Source organism: Arvicola amphibius, chromosome 6, assembly GCF_903992535.2.
Source record: "Arvicola amphibius chromosome 6, mArvAmp1.2, whole genome shotgun sequence".
In the NCBI taxonomy this organism is placed as follows: domain Eukaryota; kingdom Metazoa; phylum Chordata; class Mammalia; order Rodentia; family Cricetidae; genus Arvicola; species Arvicola amphibius.
The window spans coordinates 143,107,545-143,129,603 of record NC_052052.2 but is presented as its reverse complement, the minus strand read 5'-3'; the positions used below and the strand labels follow the sequence as shown (position 1 = coordinate 143,129,603).

Sequence of the window (22,059 nt, the reverse complement as noted above, 5' to 3'; positions counted from 1 at the left end):
TCCTAACGCTAGTACCTGTGAACGGAACCTTATTCGGAAATAGGATCTCTGCAAGTGGCCAAGTTAAAGTGAAGTCACGTGGGGTGTGGAATGGTTCTTCTCAAAAGGGGAAACACTTGGACACAAACACGCCAAAGGAGGACAGCTTACAGAGATGAAGTTGGTTGAGGGTTAGATTGAACATCTACACGTCAAGGAGAGCCAGAAGTGACCAGCAAACCAGCAGGAGCTGGGGAGATACGTGGGGCAGGTGCTCGCTCCATCTCACAAACAGCTTTCCAGAGAAACCTACGGCATAGACACACCTTGGTTGGGGGGCTTCCAGTGTGCCCAGCTGGGAGATAAAGCCTATTGACCGAGTGGCCTCTTCTATAATTCTGGGTTATAGCGGCCCCAGGAAACAGTGTCAAGGCAATAAAATAAGTAGTGACAGACTCAAACTAAAACTGGAACCTCCTTTCTTCTGTACATTCTCTCCTCACTGTCCTGTTCTCTATTCCCTATGGGTCAGACTGTCGCAGATGGAGACCGCTAGCCCCATCTCTCCTTAATGGTCCAGCAGTCATTAGGGCGCTGTTAGCAGATGGGAGGGCGTTTGCATTTACCCTGTCTTAGGACAAGCGGGTGGTTCTCTGCTGCAAATACTCTCCAATATCCAGCTTTCAAATCCCACATTAATATGTTTTTTTAAAAAAAACAAGCAAAATTCTCTTGTTTGCTGGGGCAATGGCTCAACCTTCAAAGTGCGGGCTATACAAGCATGAGGATCCAAGTTCGATCCCCTGAACCCAAGAGAAAAAATTGGGTATAGCAGCACATGTGTAATGCCCAGGGCAGGTGAGGGGGGTGGAAATCAACAGAGATGCTTGGAGCTTATTGGCCAGCCAGACTAGACTGCTTGGCAAGTTTCAGGCCAATGAAAAATCCTGCATCAAGACCTTTTTAAAAATTAAAAAAAAAATGATTTTAAAAAAGGTGGACGGTGCACACACACGTGTGCACACACACATACATGAACATGTACATACAAGCAAAATTCTTACTTAAGAACTGGGCTCGGGTGTTAAAGCCAGGATTGGGTCCCACGGAAAGACACAAACCCCATGTGTATCAGATAAATGCAAAGTCTTAACGCAATCAACACATCCCGTGGCACTTAATTACAAAACAACAAAAGATGGAACTTAGGCTAAGGTGGTTCCTTGAGCAGTGCCAGGCAGGCAAGTCACATTAGGTGAGCTCATCCACCAGGCAAGAGTGCTGGAGCCCCAGGAGGCTAGCCCACAGACAATTGGAAGGGCCACACCACTTCCTCACAAAAGCTACAGTGTGAGGCCAATCCTCAAGGGCACCAGTCCTCACTGCGATGGGTATACACAGCTTGTAAGATTCAATCCATGCGTGGACATTAAGAGTGGCAATCAGCACAAATTATAAAACCAAGTGAGGCATGACATCATACTGTTCACATAAATATTAATATTGTACTTTCTCCTCGAGTCTTCCTAGTTCAGAAAATGCATAGATCCTCACTTTGTGCAGATAAATATCTATTTATAAATAAGTGGCTCACATCTAAATAAATTTTAAATAAACATGAAGAAAACAAGCATTAAGGCCGCCAGATTATTAACCCTGGTCTGAGTTAGTCACTCACTGGCTACCAGTGTCTATACAACAGTCCAGGTGTTTTCTCTAGTGTTAATTTTGTTCCAAAGGCTTGCCTGGTTCTTTGGCACCTGAAAGTACACGATGAAGGACAGGCCCAGGGGCATCTAATCTGGGTTGATAAGGGTCCATTACCCACCACCACCCACACCCACCCACCCACCCACCCACCACCACCACCACCACCACCACCACCTCCACCACTTCCTGTCTAGAGCAATTCTGGTTCCAAGCAGCCTATGTCCCTGCTTGGGGAAAAGTCACTGGGTTCTAATTGTTCATTGGCTAGCGCAGGAGGCGGACCTAATCCGGTAGCAACCCTCAGCTGGCAGCTGCAGGCAAGGCAGTCCAGTCTGGGCACCTGAACGAGGTGTTTGCTGAGGGGATTTATTTATGGTCTTGTTTGCGAAGCAAGAGGGATGGGGCGTGCTAATTGGCTTAGCTCCCCGTGTTTACTTCTTGGGCCCAAACTCAAACCCGGTCCTTTCAGGTTGTTTCTTCTTTGCTCCACCACCACCACCACCCTCTAAGCCACCGTCCAGGAACACTACTTCTCCAACCGGCTCCACCTTTTCAGAAAACTATTTATCCTTTAAGGTCTGACCTCGGCAGTCTCCTATCTCCACCTGTTTCCAAGCTTTCCTCTTATTATCGCACAGCTAACTCCCAAATGGCCCGAATGACCCTCACCCCAGCGCGGTCAGTTTGCCTCACTCCGGGCTGGGACTGCAGACTGTCTGATACCGCAGAGTGACACCGAGAAGCAGGTCCCCAAGCTCAGCACCGGCAAGGCCATTTAAACGCGGGAAGAAAAATCTTAAACTTGAGTGCTGGGAGCGCCCGGTTTTTTTTTTGGGGGGGGGGGGTTGTTTTGTTTGTTCAGTTATTTTGTCCTGTTCACGACGTTCCACCACAGGACCTAATGCTAAATCAGCAGAGCCAAGTCCCAGCACCAGGGGACACTGCTCCGAATCCAAAGAGTCTGCAGTTGAGTTTCTTTTCCTTACCATCCTAGCCTCAGCGTTTCCTCTCCTTCCTGAGTGCCCCTCCTGAGAGCCATGCCTTCTAAAGTCACTGGCTACTTGATTGGTTGATCTTAGCTGCTCTGCGGTTGAGTCTCAGTGTGAACTTCCCCGAGCCCACCAACGGTAGACAGACGCATTTATAATTCCAGGCCCAAACTAGGGCCCCTTGTCACTGACCCTAAAGACAGTTCAGGTGTAAGAAAACCAACTGGCCTTCCCCTTCCTCAGAACGGGGAGAGGGTGTGACACCTCTGCCTCTGGCACAGATGAGATGTGCCATCCCCTGCACCCACTTCCCCCTTGCCAGCCCGAAGACGGCATGCCAGTGGACCCCACCTCGGCTCGGCTCTTCAGGCTGCTCCGCTTAGGTCGCAGCAGAACATCCTTGAAGTCGAGTTTAAGGTCTGCATCTATGCGGGGCATGGTGCTGGCGGTGTGCGGTGGCTTCCTGCGGCGGAGGCTGCTGCCGGCGTCAGCCAGGAGCTGCGGGGCGCGTGCGTACAGCGGCGCCGGGATGGCTGTGCGCAGACTGGTGCTCCGCAAGCCCGGTACGTACGCGGTGTTCTTATGCCCGTGTGCTCCGAGCCCCCGGCACGATTCCACCAGCCTGGCGCCCCTGGGGCGCGCCCCGCCCCGGCCTCTAAGCTCCGCCCATAGCCTGGTCTCCTGGCTGAGCCCCTCCCCCGGGCCAAGCTCCCTCTGCCTAAGCTCAACCAGCTTCTTCTGCCTGAACCTAGCTGTGAACCTGGACTCTGCCCGGCAGGACCCTAAAACCTCTCTCTGGGCAGGGGCTGAGCTGCGAGATGCGTGCGAATTAGAGGAAGACATGAGACAAAGTCTCCCGTTCCCTAGAGTGTACCCTAGTCTGACTCATTGAGGGGACCAAAGGAGAAACCGGAGGAGGGGGGCATAATATGTAGACCAGGATGGCCTCAAAATCATAGAGTTCTGACTGCCTTTGCCGCCGTGGTGCTGCCACCTGAGTGAGTGCTGGGATTAAAGACGTGAGTCACCAAGCCTGGCTGTAGAATCTGACCTTTATCCACAGCAAAAATGTCAGGTCCAACGGGAACTCCCAATCCCCTCTCCGCAGGGGAAAAAAAAGAACAGGCCCACTGACTTAGTCGAAAATGACAGTCAGAGCTCAGCGCCCCCTGAACTCTGGCATGGCAAACAAAAAGATAAATCAAAACTTACATGCAGCATTCCTCGGGGAAACCCGGAGAAAGGGTCACTTCTTTTGGTGTATACCTGTGATAAGCTAACCTCCACGTGGCTCCAGCCCCTAGTAACATGCACTTCTTATGAGTGCCAAGGCGCCCATGAGAGCTTTCTGGTTCTTCTCATCTCCCAGGTCCTCCTCCACTATGCTAGTTCCTAGGTTGTCCCAGCTAATCCACCCTCTTTCCTCGTCAACGTAATGGGCAGGACTCTCCCAGCATTTTTTTTTTTTGCTGCTCTCTCTCTCTCTCTCTCTCTCTCTCTCTCTCTCTCTCTCTCTCTCTCTCTCTCTCTCTTTCTCTCTCCCTCTCTCTCCTTCTCTGTCTCTGTCTTTGTGTGTGTGTGTCTCTCCCCCCTGTTATTTTCTTACACCCCCCCCATAGCCCTAGCCCTAGCCAGTCTTTTTTCTTTCTTTTCCAGATGCCCCTCTGACTGTTCTCACCCCCCCTCCACACACACACCACGTGCAATAAAAACTGTGGTGGTTTGAATAAGAAAAGCTCCCATTGGCTCAGACATCTGAAGGTTTAGTAACCCAGAATGGAATCCTTTGAAAGGATCAGGATTAGAATGTGTGTGCTTTGTTGGAGGAAGTGGGCCACTGGGTTTGTTTCTGAAGCCCAAGCCAGGCCCAGTGTCTTTCCATCTATACTGTCTGTCATGATGATCATGCTCTAAGCCTCTGGGACTGCAGTCAAACCCTTTTATAAGAGGTGCCTTGGTCCTGGTGTCTCTCCACAGCAATGGGTCAGTGACAAAGACGAGAACCTTCTCTGGAACCACGGGGCAGCCATCCCATCACCTCAGTGGTTTCTTTACTGCGTACTCACTTACAAAAAGGCTAAGAATTTTGTCTTCCCTAATTTCACTCCCAGTGAGCCCACCATGTGTCTGAGACAGGCCTCGAGTGTGCTGAAGAAGAAGCCACTGGGAGGTTAGCAAACAAAAGAAAAACGAGAGAGGGCTGGGGCAGTGTAACTCAGTGACAAAGTGCGTGCCCAGTGTTCCAGCTGGAGCAGAAAAATGAAAGAGGGAGCAGAAAAAAAGAAAAATGAGACTTACGTAAATGAAGTGTCTTGGGGCCTCTACCTAGTTTGAAAACTTGGCCACATTCCAGTTGGGTGACCTTGAGGGTGTCTAACTTGAGTGTTTTCTTAGGGTAAAAAGAAACGTTAGTGCACGGGTGGTGGAGCCTTTAAGCCCAGTACTCTGAAGAAAGAGGCAGGCAGATCACAGACATCTGTGAGGCCTGCCTGATCTACCTAGTGGTCTACATAGTGAGATCCAGGACAACCAGAGCTTTGTAGAGAGACCCTGTCTCAAAAAAAAAGTACAATTAATTATTTGATAAATTGTCGCTGTCTTAGTTACTTTATATTGCTGTGATAAAACACCCTGACCGAGAGCAACGTGGGGGAGACAGGGTTTATTTTACCCACAGGTTACAGCCCCTTATCAGGAAAGCCAAGGCAGTTACTGTAATAGATACAGTGGGAGGCACTCCATTTGCCAGCTTGCTCGCCATAGAGAGAAGTTCTCCATAGAGAAGCTCGGCTAGCTTCTTATGCCCAGGTCACCTGCCCACAGTGGGCTGTGCCCTCCCACATCCATCATCAATCAAGAAGATGCCCCACAGACTTGTCTACAGAGCAATCTGATGCAGGCAATTCCTCAGCTGAGGCTTCCCAGATGACTCCAGCTTGCGCCGAGTGGACAAAACCTTACTAGCTATTTGGAGTCACATGTTCCTTATATTGCAGAGCCTCGATTGCTAACTGCACCTGGCGGGACTTGTCAGGAATAGCAGGAACAGAGGCACAGCACCACGCTGTCCCTTGCAGCAGCCCCAGTTAAGTGTCTTAGCATTAACCATATGTACCATTTTGGTGGCTAGACTGACATCTCAAAGGGGCACTAAGAAATTCCTCCCTTTTCCATGTTTTAAATAAGTGACGTTATAGGATACCTTGGGTGTGATTACAATCTGATAAGACAAAACTAAAACCTGTTTCAGTATGTGTCCTTTTACTAGAAATGTGGCTTAAGGAATAATTACTAGAAAAGTGCAGGTTCACAGCTGGAAAAGAAAAAGCAATTTAAAGAAATGTCCCGAGTTTCTTTTCTGTTGCTGTAATAAGACACAGAGACCAAGGCAACTTATAGAAGAAAAAAGAGTTTATCTGGGGCTTACCGTTTCAGAGGGTGAGTCCATGACCACCAAGGAAGGGGCAGGCAGGTAGGCATGGCACTGGAACAGTAACTGAGAGCTTAGATCTTGATCCACAAGCACAAGGCAGGAAGAGGTGAGGTGAAGAGGTGAAGGGGGAGGAGAGAGACTGGGAACAGAATCATTTGAAACCTCAGGGCCCAACCCCAGGGACACACCTCCTCCAACAAAGCCCAAGGCCCTAATCCTTCCCAAACAGTTCCTCTGATTGGGGGGGCCAAGCATTGAAATTTATGAGCCTATGGGGGCCACTCTCATCCAAACAACTACAACAAATGTTCACCCTGTTGGAATTTTTTGATTCTCAACACGGTAGGAGACTTCAGCTAGACTCCAGGGTGAGTGGCTCCCTTTCCTTTCCCCGGTTCCATAATTTCCCCTGTCTTTCTAGCCTGCCTCAGGACCACTTTCATTTCCTTCTTGATCTCTGCCCATTCTCTGGGAACTAGCATGTGGCTCGGCTCACCATAAAAACCCTGCTGCCCAATAAATAGTCAGTCGCCTTAACACACATACCCACAAATGATCAAAGTCTTAGCCCATCCCACATGCTCTCATTATCTTTGCCCCCCCCCACCCCCAGGAAGCTCACGCATTTTCATGGAAGGAAATCAAGCTTATCAAAGAGAATGAAAATGACCACGCTCAGGCCAGCCAATGAAATGTTTAAGGCCCTTTACAAACTGTGGAAGCTGGCCAGGCCAGCGAAACAAACAAAAACCAAAAAAAGCAAATGGGCTTTGCATTCATTGTCACAGATATTGTCTTAAAGGAAAACCCTGGGGGGGGGGGGGTCCTGTCCTCAGGTACTCTCTGGTACTGAAAAGACAAATGTCCACAGAGGTCAAGCCTTGTCTTTTCTTTCTGGAATAGTCTATCTGTTCCTTTAAAAACTCTGTATGGGTTCTAATTCTTTCTCACACAGCTGTATAGATATTTCTTTCAGACTGAAATAGTCTCTTCTGGAGAGAAGAGGTTTAGGGGCTCAGGAAACAAACAAGACTCTCAGGGTCCCTCCCGGAGTTACATAGGCTACATGCAGTTGCTGGGGAGAAGGAGACCCCAGTGCCGTAGCTGTCTGCTAGTCCCACAGGAGCCATGGGGCTCTTCTGAGTTTGCCTGTTCTGGGCTGGGACTTTTCCACAATCCAGCTGATTTTGAGTCACCCAAGCTCCTGGATGTAAGGCCAATAATGTCGTTTTTATTGGTTTACCAAGCTGGATTTAGACATAGACTTCCCAGGAAGAGTACCTGACACAGGCCATCGGGGACTCTGCTTCTATGTGTGTCCTCATTGTTTTACAGACACCGGTATGTTCATTATCTATCCCACAGAGCCAGCTTCTCTATAGACGTGCACAAAATACAGATTCAAAAGCCTGGACCCCACCCAGGGTTATTGAAGTAAAATTTGCATATCGTCAGATTCTCAGTGATCGTTATGCTTCATAAGACAGGAAACTCCCAGCAAGGCGGCTGCCCGGGGTCATTTATTAACTTTTATAAATACTGACTGAGCAGCTGGAGCCACATATGTTAGCAAGAAACTGTATTTCATTGCATTTGTTTTATCCTTTTGCTATATAAGATTCTTAAAAAATTACATTTATTTTATTTTTTTATTTCAAGACAGGGTTTCCCTGTGTAGCTTTGGAGTCTGTCCTGGAACTCGCTCTGTAGACCAGGCTGGCCTGGAACTCACAGAGATCTGCCTGTCTCTGCCTCCCGAGTGTTGGGATTTAAGGCATTTGCCAACATTGTTTGGCTAAAATCACATTTATTTTATTTATGTGGGGGTAGCAAGGTGGGTACAAATGGAGGCCAGAGAACAACCTGCTTTGGGATTGAAGTCAGGTCTTGCTAGTGTGCCCACCCATTGAGCTATCCTGCCAGTCCCTAAATACGATTTTTATGTAATAACTTAAACAAAAAACAAATTTTAAAACTTATATTAAATAGTAGTTAAAATATTAATTATAATTAAATAGTAACTAAACAAAACCCCTCAGAATGCCCAGATTGCTACTTCTGTGAATCAATCAAAACTTCTGCCAAGGGACCAAGAGCAAATATTTAACACCAGCTCCTTCCTCTGAGTGACAGGCACCATGCAAAGAGTTTTATTCTATTTTCTTGGCTCACCCTCACAAAACCCTATGCCATTAACACCCTGGTCATCATTACTATCATATATACAAATATGTAAACCACCCCAGTCAAACAGGGAACTGGGCAGGTCAGAGCTAAGTCAGGGACAGCTTTGTGCCCTGCTATATGTCATAGGATATCATATGATATCTCAGCTTCCAGAGGTTTCTTCGAGCCTATGAACCCCAACCGATTTTTGAATAAGATATTGCAATAACTTCTCACTGAAACTGAGCAGTGAAGGTAGACCACAGAACGCTGCTGAACTAATCCAGCTGATTTTGTTGTCATGGAGGCCACAGGTATTTGCATACTTCGCCTCAACTCTTGAGGTCACTCAGGTCGAATTCTAAAGCATAGCATCTATCGAATGTGCTAGGAGAGCTTGCCGTTTAATGAGTTCATGAACAAACTCTTGCATGACTACATCCCAGGTTGCTCACGTTCTCAAACCCATATCTCAGCATGTTTACTCTCTTTTGTACTTCTCAGTCTTCTATTCTTTCCTTTAAAGCATGATTTTCAGGTTTATACTTACAGACAAACTTTTAAAAAGTTTTCTATTGATTTTTTTTTTTTGAGGGGAGGGGGAATTCAAAACAGGGTTTCTTTGTGCAGCCCTGGCTGTCCTGGAACTCACTCTGTAGACCAGGTTGGCCTCGAACTTGGAGATCTGCTGCCTCTGCCTCCCAAGTACTGGGATTAAAGGTGTGCTCCACCACTGCCTGGCTGCTCTAGAATTTTTAGAGTGTGGCCCTGTTACTATATTTGTTTATGTACGATTAAGAAAAAGAACCTGAGAAATGGCTCAAAGATGCCCATGATGCAAGGGAAGATGAGATAGCGCTGTCGTGGTTGAACCAGGTCCTGTGTTTCCTGAGGTCATGAATTTTATTTTCAGCCCTGGAGCTGAGGTCTGGTTGAAGTGGATGCTTCTCTGTAGGCTGCATCCCTGAAAGTAGGTGCGTAGGAACAAAGAAGGAATAAAAAAATAGCACTCAGTGGTGGTCTAGTGGTAGATGCTATTTAATATTGATTCATTTTCATCTGAGCCAAGGTTTGAAGTAATAATTCCCTGCCCACACTAAGTTGAGGCAAGCCCTGCGTGCTGGCTAGTCTTATGTAAACTTGGTGCACAAACCAAGTTATCTAAAAGGAGGGAATCTTAATAAAGAAAATGCCTCCATAAAACCCAGCTGTAGGAATTTTCCTAATTAATTATTGATGATAGGGGGCCCCCGCCCATTGTGGGTGTGCCATCCCTGGTGTGCTCTAAGAAAACAAACTGTACAAGCCATAGGGAACATGCAAGCCACAGAGAGCAAGCCAGTAAGCAGCACTCCTCCATGGTCTCTGCATCAGCTCCCACCTCCAGGAACCTGCCTTGTTTGAGTTCCTGTCTGGACTTCCTTCAGCCATGAACAATGATGTGGAAGTGTAGGTCAAATAAACCCCTCCTCCCTAGCTTGCTTTTGGTCATGGTGTTTTGTCATGGCAACAGAAACCTACACAGGGCCCCTCTGAGAGTCAGACCTCCATCCTCCTCTTTCCCTCCGAGGCTTGATGGTACATGCCTGTAATCCCAGCAGTCAGCAGGCAAAGGCAAGAGAATTGAGAATTGGATGTCAAACAGGGTTACATAGCAACACCACATCACCATCTCCCAACATATGCTATTTTTCATATCCCAGAATAGCTTCTTAGAGTTGAGGACATGTATGTCTAAAATACTGGTTCATTTTAATGTTTGCCTCATTAAAATATAATGCATACTTTGAAGAGTTTACCTTTCTGAAATCTACAATTCAGAGATTCTTTGTCTCTTCTCACAACTGTATGACAGTTCCTATGATTTTAGAACATCTTCATCATCCCCCCAATCTCTTATGTATAATCAGTTATTTATATGAATAATTTATCTCCAAGGCCCAGGCTTGAGCAACCAGTTGGTAATGGTCGGTAGTGTCTGCATGACCTGTAGGCTGCACTGTTGATTTTCCTAAATTTTGCAACTATATGCATCATTTAATTTACTTTCCAACCTATTAGCAAGTCCTTACAAAAGGTTTTTTTCTTTTCGGTTGCTTTGGAAGTTGACACCGCACCTGAGATGCCATTGGAAAGGTGAGCATGGAATCAGAGATCCCATGCATTTAACTTTGAATTCCAAATGAAATCTATATAAGTGGTTTCAGTTTCTGGCCAACCAGAAACAGGGCCGAAAGTAAATTCTGGAGGGCTTCATTCATAACAAGAGCAGAGTCCTTTATATCTGAATGTTGACCATATTCTGCATCTTCACTTCCATCAATATACCTGACAACCTCCCCTCTGCTATGGTGGACACACACATACACACGCATGCACACATGCTTGCACACATGCATCCGTGTGTGACCTTGAAATATATTATACCAAGTTTTGTAAATTATTAATGTCACACATCGAGTAGCCTTCATCTAAAAATCTGGAATCTCCCTGAAATTTAAGTGCTGCAGCCAGATGCCACAGTGCATGCAAGACCTCCACACGCTGATGAAAACGGTCATCCCAGAACTAAAGCATTTCTGGTGCTGAACATTTCCGATGAGAGAGTCTCAACCTGTGCCATATACGGTGCAGCAGCCAATTCACAGAACACTGTGGGATTAGATACTAATATTAAAAATGGAAAATCTGAGAGGCAAACTCATTTTTTCCCCTTTTGTTCCTGAGACAGGCTCTCTTGTAGCTTGGTATGTAGCTAAGGATCTCCTTGAATTTCTGAGCTTCTTGCTCCATCTCCTGGGAGCCAGGCTTGCAGGCTTATACCACTAGTACCAGCACATGCAGTGTTGGAGATGGCACCTCATGCATTCCGGTCAAGCACTCTGCCAGCTAAGCCATATACCCAGTCTGTCAGCTGACTTAAAAATTCCAACGCCTGGGCCAAGAGATAGCCAAGTGGTTAACCTCAGTGGCTGCTCTTCCTGAGGGCTTGTGTTTGATTCCCAGCACCCACGTAGCTAATTACAACCACCCATAACTCCAGTCCCAGGGGGTCCAATGCCCTCTTCTGCCCTCCATTGTGGATTTGTGGGTGCCGGGCACACACAAGGGGTGCACAGATATACATTCAGACAAAATCCCTATGCACATAAAAATTAAACATCAGAACACCCGATCTAGTGGATGGTTGCCCCACTATACCCCAATACCCAATATTGATCTTCAGGTTGGGCAGTGGGAGTCTCTAGTGAGCACAGCTGATAAAGAACACAGGCCAAACACACCAAGTTACTTTCCACTGCAATGTGTGCCGAGAAAGAAAATGTAAATTTAATTTGTTGGTCATGAAGTAGCAAAATTGTGTGTGTGAGAGAGAGGGGGGGGTGTTTTGTTTATCTAATTAAGCAACTCAGAGCCATCGTGATTGAATTTAGGCTACTAAATATACCACCCTGTAGAGGGGCTTGGCTTCAGGACCTGCCTTTAAATGTGGCTAGAGATGCCCCCCAGGGTGGCAGCTGTTATTAAAGTTGTTAGTCTTTCAATTAGTCTGCTGTAACCATCTCATTACGATCCTGGTGATCTTGTGTCTCGCTATTAAAGTCTTTCATGCTACAAGCAAAGCAAAAGGGAAGAAAAGAGCCCCCTAACGAAGATTTCCTGTAGTGTCGCCCTTTAATCTGATGCTGTATTGGAAGGTTTCACATAGTTTCTCTTCACGGAGATGGAGCCTCCACATCTTAACTAAATTTTATAGTTGGTCGGAACAATGCGTTTCATCTGTGCAGCAGGTTAGTTTTTCTTTTTGTTTTCTTTTAAAGATTTATTTCTAATTGTGTAGCGTGTGTGTGTGTGTGTGTGTGTGTGTGTGTGTGTGCATGTGTGGGAGTGTGCACGGGCATGCATGGGTGTGTGTGATTATGGACTCATGAGAACGGAAGCCTGCGGAGACCAGAAGAGAGCTACAGATCCCCTGTGAGCTGCTCAGCATGGGTGTTGGGAACCAAATTGTGGTCTCCTGGATAAGTAGCAAGTGCTCTTAACCACTGATCATCTCTCCAACTGCTACTTTTGCTTTTTCTTCATCTTCCACCCCATCATTATTTCCTCTAGAGACCACTTTTAGAAAGCCGTGCACCTGGAAGTTCTTAATAATGTTTCGGCTAAAATAACCACATTTCCAGGTAACTACAGATACATGACACCAGGTCATAATTTGTCTCTTCCAATTTGCAAATCTCTGCCTCTCCTGTGTGGTCCTCTGCTCATAAACTCCTGTTGGGGGTTTGAATAGGAATGGCTCCCATAGACTCATGTGTTTGACTGGCTTGGTCACAGGAAGTGGCACTATTAGGAGGTGTGGCCTTGATGGAGTAGGTGTGGCTTTGTTGGAGGAGGCATGTCCCTAGGGGATGGGCTTTGAGGTCTGCCCACTTTCCTGGGGGACTATGCAGATCCGAGGAAAACACCCTGTTTTCTTCTCTCCTGTGGCCCCTTTCAGACTGCCAATCCCATACCCATTCCTAATATCAGCTCCTAAAACTTAGAAACACGTTTTACCTGGGATCACCTCCCCCCAAGTGGCCACACCTATTCTGATCCCAGAAGAATTTCTAACCAGGCAACATGCAGCCTTCACACTATCCTAAGAACCAGAGAGGGCAACAGGAATCAAGGAAAAAATATTCTCCCAACAGATACAAGACTAGATATCAGGACCTAGAATTACAGTCTTCCCAAACCCAGAAGCCTAGATGCCAGCATAAAAACACAATCATTAACCTCCAGGACAATATAACTCTACTACAGTCCAGCAACCCCACCCCAGCAGGCCCTGAGCCTAGCAGCACAGCATAAGCACAAGAAAAAGACCTTTAAAAGCCTTCATGAATATGATAGAGATCCTTGTGGTGGTTTGAAAGAAAATGGGCCCCAAAGGGAGTGGCACTATTAGGAGGTGTGGCTTTGTTAGTGTAGGTGTGGCCTTCTTGGAGGAAGTGGAGGCGGGTTTTGAGATTTCATATGTGCTCAAGTCACACCCAGTGTCTCAGACCACTTCCTGTTGCCTGTGAGTCAAGATATATGAACTCTCAGATCTTCTCCAGCACCATTTCTGCCTGCATGCTGCTGTACTTCCCACCATGATGATAATGGACTAAACCTCTGAACTGTAAGCAAGCCACCCCAATTAAATGTTTTCCTTTATAAGAGTTGCTGTGGTCATAGTGTTTCTCTACATAGCAATAAAAACCCTAACGAAGACAGCTGACGGGGAAATGAATCAATCCCTTAAAGAAATCCATGAAAACACAAACCGTGGAAGGAGATGAATAAAACAGTTCAAGACCTGAAAGTGGAAATAGAATCAGTAAAGAAAACCCAACTGAAATCTGGAAATGAAAAATATAGAAACTCAAACAGGAACCTCAGAGGCAAGCATCACCAACAGAATACAAATGATAAAAGAGAGAATCTCAGGCAGTGATAGAAGAAATAGATACATTAGTTAAAGAAAATGTTAAATCTAAAAAAATAGATTCTGGCAGAAAACATTCAGGAAGTCTGGGACACTATGAAAGGACCAAATCTAAGAATAGTGGGAATAGAGAAGGTGAAGAAATCCAGGTCATGGACAGAGAAAACATTTTCAAAAAAGATTACAGAAGAAAATCTCCCTTTCTCCCTTTTTTTTCAAAAGCACACAGAACATCACAATAGACTGAACTGGAAAAGAAAGTCCCTTTGGCCTGTAATAATGAAAACACTAAATGTACAGGACAAAGAAAGAATATTATAAGCTAGAAGGGAAAAGAGCAACTAACATACAAAGGCAGATGTATTAGAATAACATGTCACTTCTTTTTTTTTTTTTTTTTTTTTTTTCCTCATGGTTTATTTTTTTTTTATATTTAAAAATTTCCATCTCCTTCCCTCCTCCTCCCCCCCTCCCTCCCCTCCTTCTCCCCTTTCTCTCCCCTCCTTCTCCCCCTTCCCTCCCCTCCCCTCCACCCATACCTCCCTCCCTCCCTCTCAAGGCCAAGGAGCCATCAGGGTTCCCCACTCTATGCTAAGACCAAGGTCCTCCCAACTCCCCCCAGGTCCAGGAAGGTGATCGACCAAGCTGAGAAGGCTCCCACAGAGCCCGTCCATGAAGAAGAATCAGAGCCCAGAGCCATTGTCCTTTGCTTCTCAGTCAGCCCCCGCTGTTGGCCACACTCAGAGAGACGGGTTTGGTCGCATGATCCATCAGTCCCATTCCAACTGGAGTTGGTGATCTCCCATTAGTTCTGTCCCACCGTCTCCATGAGTGGACGCACCCCTCTCGTTCCTGACTTTCTCCCTCATGTTCTCGCTCCTTCTGCTCCTCATCGGGACCTTGGGAGCTCAGTCCAGTGCTCCAATGTGGGGCTCAGTCACCTTCCCCATCTGTCGCCAGCTGGAGGTTCCCTCACGGTCCTGACTTTCTTTCTCATGTTCTCTCTCCTTCTGCTCCTCATCAGGACCTTGGGAGCTCAGTCCGGTGCTCCAAGGTGGGGCTCTGTCATTTTCTTCATCTATCGTCAGGTGGAGGTTCTATGGTGATATGCAAGAAATTCATCAGTAGGGCTATAGGAACTGGCCTTTTCAGGCTCCCTCTCCTCAGCTGCCCAAGGAACTAACTGGGGGCGTCTCCCTGGAAACCTGGGAACCCCTCTAGGGTCAAGTCTCTTGACAACCCTCAGGTAGCTCCTTAAATTCAGATATATGCTTCACTGCTCTCATATCCACCCTTCCTATATCCCAAGCACCCCCATTCCTCCGAGCTCCCCCCGCTCTCCCCTTCACACTTTTCTCTCCCCATCTTCCCTTGGCCCAGTCTTGCCCAACCCTCAAGTTCCCAATTTTGCCTGGCGATCGTGTCTACTTCCAATATCCAGGAGGATTACTATATCTTTTTTGGGAGTTCACCTTCTTATTATCTTCTCAAGGATCCCAAACTTATAGGCTCGATGTCCTATAATCATGGCTAGAAACCGAATATGAGTGAGTACATCCCATGTTCATCTTTATGGGTCTGGGTTACCTCACTCAGAATAGTGTTTTCTATTTCCATCCATTTGCCTGCAAAATTCAAGATGTCATTGTTTTTTACCGCTGAGTAGTATTCTAGCATGTATATATTCCACAGTTTCTTCATCCATTCTTCCACTGAAGGGCATCTAGGCTGTCTCCAGGATCTGGCTATTACAAATAATGCTGCTATGAACATAGATGAGCATATGCTTTTGTTGTATGATTGGGCATCTCTTGGGTAGATTCCCAATAGTGGAATTGCTGGGTCCTGGGGTAGGTTGATCCCGAATTTCCTGAGAAACCGCCACACTGCTTTCCAAAGTGGTTGCACAAGTTTGCATTCCCACCAGCAATGGATGAGTGTGCCCCTTACCCCACAACCTCTCCAGCAAAGGTTATTATTGGTGTTTTGGATTTTAGCCAATCTGACAGGTGTGAGATGATATCTCAAAGTTGTTTTGATTTGCATTTCCCTGATAGCTAGGGAGGTTGAGCATGACCTTAAGTGTCTTTTGGCCATTCGAACTTCTTCTGTTGAGAATTCTCTGTTCAGTTCATCGCCCCATTTTTTAATTGGGTTAATTGGCATTTTACCGTCTAGTCTCTTGAGTTCCTTATATATTTTAGAGATCAGACCTTTGTCAGTTGCAGGGTTGGTGAAGATCTTTTCCCAGTCAGTAGGCTGCCTTTGTGTCTTAGTGACAATGTCCTTTGCTTTACAGAAGCTGCTCAACTTCAGGAGGTCCCATTTATTCAATGTTGCCCTTAAAGTCTGTGCAGCTGGGGTTATGCATAGGAAACGGTTCCCTGTGCCCATTTGTTGTAGAGTACTTCCCACTTTCTCCTCTATCAATCTCAATGTGTTCAAATTAATATTGAGGTCTTTAATCCATTTGGACTTGAGTTTTGTGCATGGTGATAGATATGGATCTACTTTCATTCTTCTACAGGTTGACATCCAGTTATGCCAGCACCATTTGTTGAAGATGCCCTCTTTTTTCCATTGTGTACTTTTGGCTCCTTTATCAAAAATCAGGTGTTCATAGGTTTGTGGTTTAAGATCCGGGTCTTCTATACGATTCCATTGGTCAACTTCTCTGTTCTTATGCCAATACCAAGCCGTTTTCAATACTGTAGCTCTGTAATAGAGTTTGAAGTCAGGGATGGTAATGCCTCCAGAAGTACCTTTATTGTATAAGATTTTTTTGGCTATCCTGGGTTTCTTGTTTTTCCATATAAAGTTGATTATTGTCTTCTCAATCTCTGTGAAGAATTTTAATGGGACCTTGATTGGGATTGCATTGAATCTATAGATTGCTTTTGGTAGAATTGCCATTTTTACTATGTTGATCCTCCCAATCCACGAGCAGGGGAGATCCTTCCATTTTCTGGTATCCTCTTCAATTTCTTTCTTCAAAGACTTAAAGTTCTTGTCATATAAATCCTTCACTTCCTTGGTTAGCGATACTCCCAGATATCTTATGCTATTTGTGGCTATTGTGAAAGGTGATACTTCTCTGATTTCCCTCTCCGCTTCCTTATCCTTTGTGTATAGGAGGGCGACTGATTTTTTGGAGTTGATCTTGTATCCTGCCACGTTACTGAAGGAGTTTATCAGCTGTAGGAGTTCTTTGGTGGAGTTTTTGGGGTCGCTTATGTATACTATCATATCATCTGCAAATAATGAAAGTTTAACTTCTTCCTTTCCAAATTGGATCCCCTTGATTCCCTTATGTTGTCTTATTGCTATTGCTAGAACTTCAAGCACTATATTGAAGAGATAAGGAGAGAGTGGACAGCCTTGTCGTGTTCCTGAATTTAGTGGGATAGCCTTGAGTTTCTCTCCGTTTAATTTGATGTTAGCTGTCGGTTTGCTGTAAATAGCTTTTATTATATTTAGGAATGACCCTTGTATCCCTAATCTCTCCAAGACCTTTATCATAAAAGGGTGCTGAATTTTGTCAAATGCTTTTTCAGCATCTAATGAGATGACCATATGGTTTTTTTCCTTCAGTTTGTTTATATGATGGATTACATTAATAGATTTTCGTATGTTGAACCAGCCCTGCATCTCTGGGATGAAGCCTACTTGATCGTAATGGATAATTTTTCTAATGTGTTCTTGGATTCGGTTTGCCAGTATTTTATTGAGAATTTTTTGCGTCCATGTTCATGAGTGAGATTGGCCTGTAATTCTCTTTCTTGGTTGAGTCTTTGTGTGGTTTAGGTATCAGGGTAACTGTAGCTTCATAGAAGGAATTTGGCAGTGACTCTTGTGTTTCTATATTATGAAATACCTTAAGGAGTATAGGTATTAGGTCTTCTTGGAAGTTCTGGTAGAATTCCGCATTGAAACCATCTGGTCCTGGGCTCTTTTTGGTAGGGAGGTTTCTGATAACAGTTTCTAATTCTTCGCGACTAACAGGACGATTTAGAGCATTTACCTGGTCCTGGTTTAACTTTGGTATATGGTATTTATCTAAAAAACTGTCCATTTCTTTTACATTTTCCAATTTTGTGGCATACAGGCTTTTGTAGTAAGATCTAATGATTTTCTGAATTTCCTCTGTGTCTGTGGTTATGTCCCCCTTTTCATTTCTGATCTTGTTAATTTGCGTGTTCTCCCTCTGCCGTTTGATTAGATTGGCTAAGGGTTTGTCAATCTTGTTGATTTTCTCCAAGAACCAGCTTCTTGTTTCATTGATTCTTTGGATTGTTTTCTGTGTTTCTATTTTGTTGATTTCTGCCCTCAGTTTGATTATTTCCAGTCTTCTACTTCTCCTAGGTGAGTCTGCTTCTTTTTTTTCCAGAGCTTTCAGGTGTGCTGTTAAGTCACCAATGAGTGCTTTCTCCGTTTTCTTTAAGTGGGCACTTAGTGCTATGAACTTTCCTCTTAGCACTGCTTTCATTGTGTCCCATAGGTTTGAGTATGTTGTGTCTTTGTTTTCATTAAATTCAAGAAAGACTTTAATTTCTTTCTTTATTTCTTCCTTGACCCAGGTGTGGGTCAGTAGTTGACTGTTCAGTTTCCATGAGTTTGTGGGCCTTCTGGGGGTAGCATTGTTGTTGAATTCTAATTTTAATCCATGGTGATCCGATAAGACACAGGTGGTTACTAATATTTTTTTGTAACTGTGGAAGTTTGCTTTGTTACCAAGTATATGGTCAATTTTCGAAAAGGTTCCATGAGCCGCAGAGAAGAAGGTATATTCTTTCCTATTTGGGTGGAATGTTCTATAGATGTCTGTTAAGTCCATTTGGTTCATTACCTCCATTAAGTCTTTCAATTCTCTGTTAGGTTTCTGTCTGATTGACCTGTCCATTGGTGAGAGAGGAGTGTTGAAGTCTCCAACTATTAGTGTGTGTGGTTTGATGGCTGCCTTGAGTTCTAGAAGTGTTTCTTTTACATAAGTGGGAGCTTTTATATTAGGGGCATAGATATTCAGGATTGAGACTTCATTCTGAAGGATTTTTCCTGTTATGAGTATAAAGTGTCCCTTTCCATCTCTTCTGATTGATTTTAGTTTGAAGTCAACTTTGTTGGAAATTAGTATGGCCACACCCGCTTGTTTCTTAGGGCCATTTGCTTGATAAACCTTTTCCCAACCCTTTACTCTGAGTAGGTGCCTGTCTTTGTGGTTGAGGTGTGTTTCTTGTAAACAGCAAAATGTTGGATTCTGTTTTCGTATCCAGTCTCTTAGCCTGTGCCTTTTTATAGGTGAATTGAGTCCATTGATATTAAGTGATATTAATGACCAGTGGTTGTTAACTTCAGTCATTTTTAGTAGTAGAGTTTGTGTGTTTCCCTTCTTCTAGTTGTGCTGGTGAAGGGTCGCTAGATGCCTGAGTTATTGTCGGCGTTGTTGGACTCCTTGGTTTGTGATTTTCCTTCTATTACTTTCTGCAAGGCTGGATTTGTGGCTGCGTATTGTTTAAATCTGTTTTTGTCCTGGAATATCTTGTTTTCTCCATCAATGGTGAATGCAAGCTTTGCTGGGTATAATAGTCTAGGCTTGCATCCATGTTCCCTAAGTGTCTGTAGCACATCTATCCAAGCTCTTCTGGCTTTCATGGTTTCCATTGAGAAATCAGGTGTAATTCTGATAGGTTTCCCTTTATATGTTACTTGACCTTTTTCCTTTGCAGCTCTTAATATCTGTTCTTTATTCTGTATGTTTTGTGTTTTGATTATTATATGGCGTGGGGATGCTTTCTTTTGATCCAGTCTATTTGGTGTTCTGTAGGCTTCTTGTACCTTCATAGGAACATCCTTCTTTAGGTTGGGGAAGTTTTCTTCTATAATTTTGTTGAATATGTTTTCTGGGCCTTTGAGTTGTAATTCTTCTCCTTCTTCTACCCCAATTATTCTTAGGTTTGGTCTTTTCATGGTGTCCCAGATTTCCTGAATGTTTTGTGTTAAGAATTTGTTAGATTTGTTTAGTTCTTTAATCTGTGAGTTTATTTCTTCTATAGTATCTTCAGAGTCCGAGATTCTTTCTTCCATCTCTTGTATTCGGTTGGAAATACTTGTCTCTGAAGTTTCTGTTCGTTTACTCAGAGTTTCCATTTCCAGTCGTCCCTCAGATTGTGTTTTCTTCAATACCTCCATTTCATTTATCAGGTCTTGTACTATTTCCCTTACCTGTTTGATTGCTTTTTCTTGTTTTTCTTGTTTTTCTTGGGTATCTTTGAGAGATTTATTTATTTCGTCTACCTTTTTGTTTGTCATCTCCATTTCTTTATGGCAGTTTTTTACCTCCTGTTTAAGGTCCTCTATTATTTTTATAAAGTACTGTTTAATGTCGGTTTCTTCTATATCTTCTGGGGTAGGGTGTTCAATTCTTGTTGTTTCGGGATGTCTGGCTTGTGGTGATGTCATGTTGCCTTTCATGTTGTTGGAGGAGCTCCTGCATTGGCGCCTGCCCATCTCTTCCTTCAAAAGGAGCGCGGAGGTGTTTGGTGTCCCCAAAGAATGATGGATCCTCCCCAAAGAATGATGGATCCTCCTGCAGACTGTGAGGTCCCCTTGCAGGCCAAGCAGCTCTCAGACAAAGGCCTACCTTGCTCCGGGCAGTCAAATGAAGGAGGGGACCTCCCACCGGCCTGGGAGCACTCAATTCCAGGTCCCCAGAGCCCAAACAGGCTGAGCTGTGGGATTTTGTGGCCCCAAAGACGGGAGGATGAGGAAGGGGGAGGGGGGGAGGATTCTGGGTGCAAGCTGGGAAGGGACAGGGAGAGAGAGGTGGTATCCGGGGAGAATAACCCCTGCAGGAAGAGCAGGAAGTGTGCTGGTGGCAGGGGGAGTTGTGGAGAGTCGGTGGTCCCTCACCGGGCAGCTGCCGCGGTTCGGGCACTCACTCCTCACTCACCCCAAAGAACGATGGATCCTCCTGCAGACTTTCAGGTCCCCTTGCAGGCCAAGCAGCTCTCAGACAAAGGCCTACCTTGCTCCGGGCAGTCAAATGAAGGAGGGGACCTCCCACCGGCCTGGGTGCACTCAATTCCAGGTCCCCAGAGCCCAAACAGGCTGAGCTGTGGGATTTTGTGGCCCCAAAGACGGGAGGATGAGGAAGGGGGAGGGGGGGAGGATTCTGGGTGCAAGCTGGGAAGGGACAGGGAGAGAGAGGCAGTATCCGGGGAGAATAACCCCTGCAGGAAGAGCAGGAAGTGTGCTGGTGGCAGGGGGGGTTGTGGAGAGTCGGTGGTCCCTCACCGGGCAGCTGCCGCGGTTCGGGCACTCACTCCTCACTCACCCCAAAGAACGATGGATCCTCCTGCAGATTTTCAGGTCCCCTTGCAGGCCAAGCAGCTCTCGGACAAAGGCCTACCTTGCTCCGGGCAGTCAAATGAAGGAGGGGACCTCCCACCGGCCTGGGTGCACTCAATTCCAGGTCCCCAGAGCCCAAACAGGCTGAGCTGTGGGATTTTGTGGCCCCAAAGACGGGAGGATGAGGCAGGGGGGAGGGGGGGAGGATTCTGGGTGCGAGCTGGGAAGGGACAGGAAGAGAGAGGCAGTATCCGGGGAGAATAACCCCTGCAGGAAGAGCAGGAAGTGTGCTGGTGGCAGGGGGAGTTGTGGAGAGTCGGTGGTCCCTCACCGGGCAGCTGCCGCGGTTCGGGCACTCACTCCTCACTCACCCCAAAGAACGATGGATCCTCCTGCAGACTTTCAGGTCCCCTTGCAGGCCAAGCAGCTCTCAGACAAAGGCCTACCTTGCTCCGGGCAGTCAAATGAAGGAGGGGACCTCCCACCGGCCTGGGTGCACTCAATTCCAGGTCCCCAGAGCCCAAACAGGCTGAGCCCAAAGAACGATGGATCCTCCTGCAGACTTTCAGGTCCCCTTGCAGGCCAAGCAGCTCTCAGACAAAGGCCTACCTTGCTCCGGGCAGTCAAATGAAGGAGGGGACCTCCCACCGGCCTGGGTGCACTCAATTCCAGGTCCCCAGAGCCCAAACAGGCTGAGCTGTGGGATTTTGTGGCCCCAAAGACGGGAGGATGAGGAAGGGGGAGGGGGGGAGGATTCTGGGTGCGAGCTGGGAAGGGACAGGAAGAGAGAGGCAGTATCCGGGGACACATGTCACTTCTTGATGGAGACTGTAAAAGCCAGTAGAGCCTAGATAGTTGTCTTGCAGAGTCTCAGAGACAATAGATACCAGCCCAGACTTCTATACCCAGCAAAACCTTCAAACATAATAGATGGAGAAAGAAAGACATTCCATGACAAAAAC

The 22,059-nt window shown here is 45.9% G+C and overlaps 1 protein-coding gene across 1 annotated transcript in view; it reads right to left on the bottom strand.

Annotated features, from left to right (window-relative positions):
- Gmpr (guanosine monophosphate reductase) overlaps nucleotides 1-3,266 on the bottom strand; it is a 37,068-nt gene extending 33,802 nt beyond the window's left edge. Inside the window, exon 1 of the mRNA XM_038333785.1 lies at nucleotides 3,030-3,266. Coding sequence (XP_038189713.1) covers nucleotides 3,030-3,116 — 87 coding nt within the window. The 5' untranslated portion in view covers nucleotides 3,117-3,266. The remainder of the gene's footprint in view (nucleotides 1-3,029) is intronic.
- Between the last annotated feature and the right edge of the window lie 18,793 nt (nucleotides 3,267-22,059).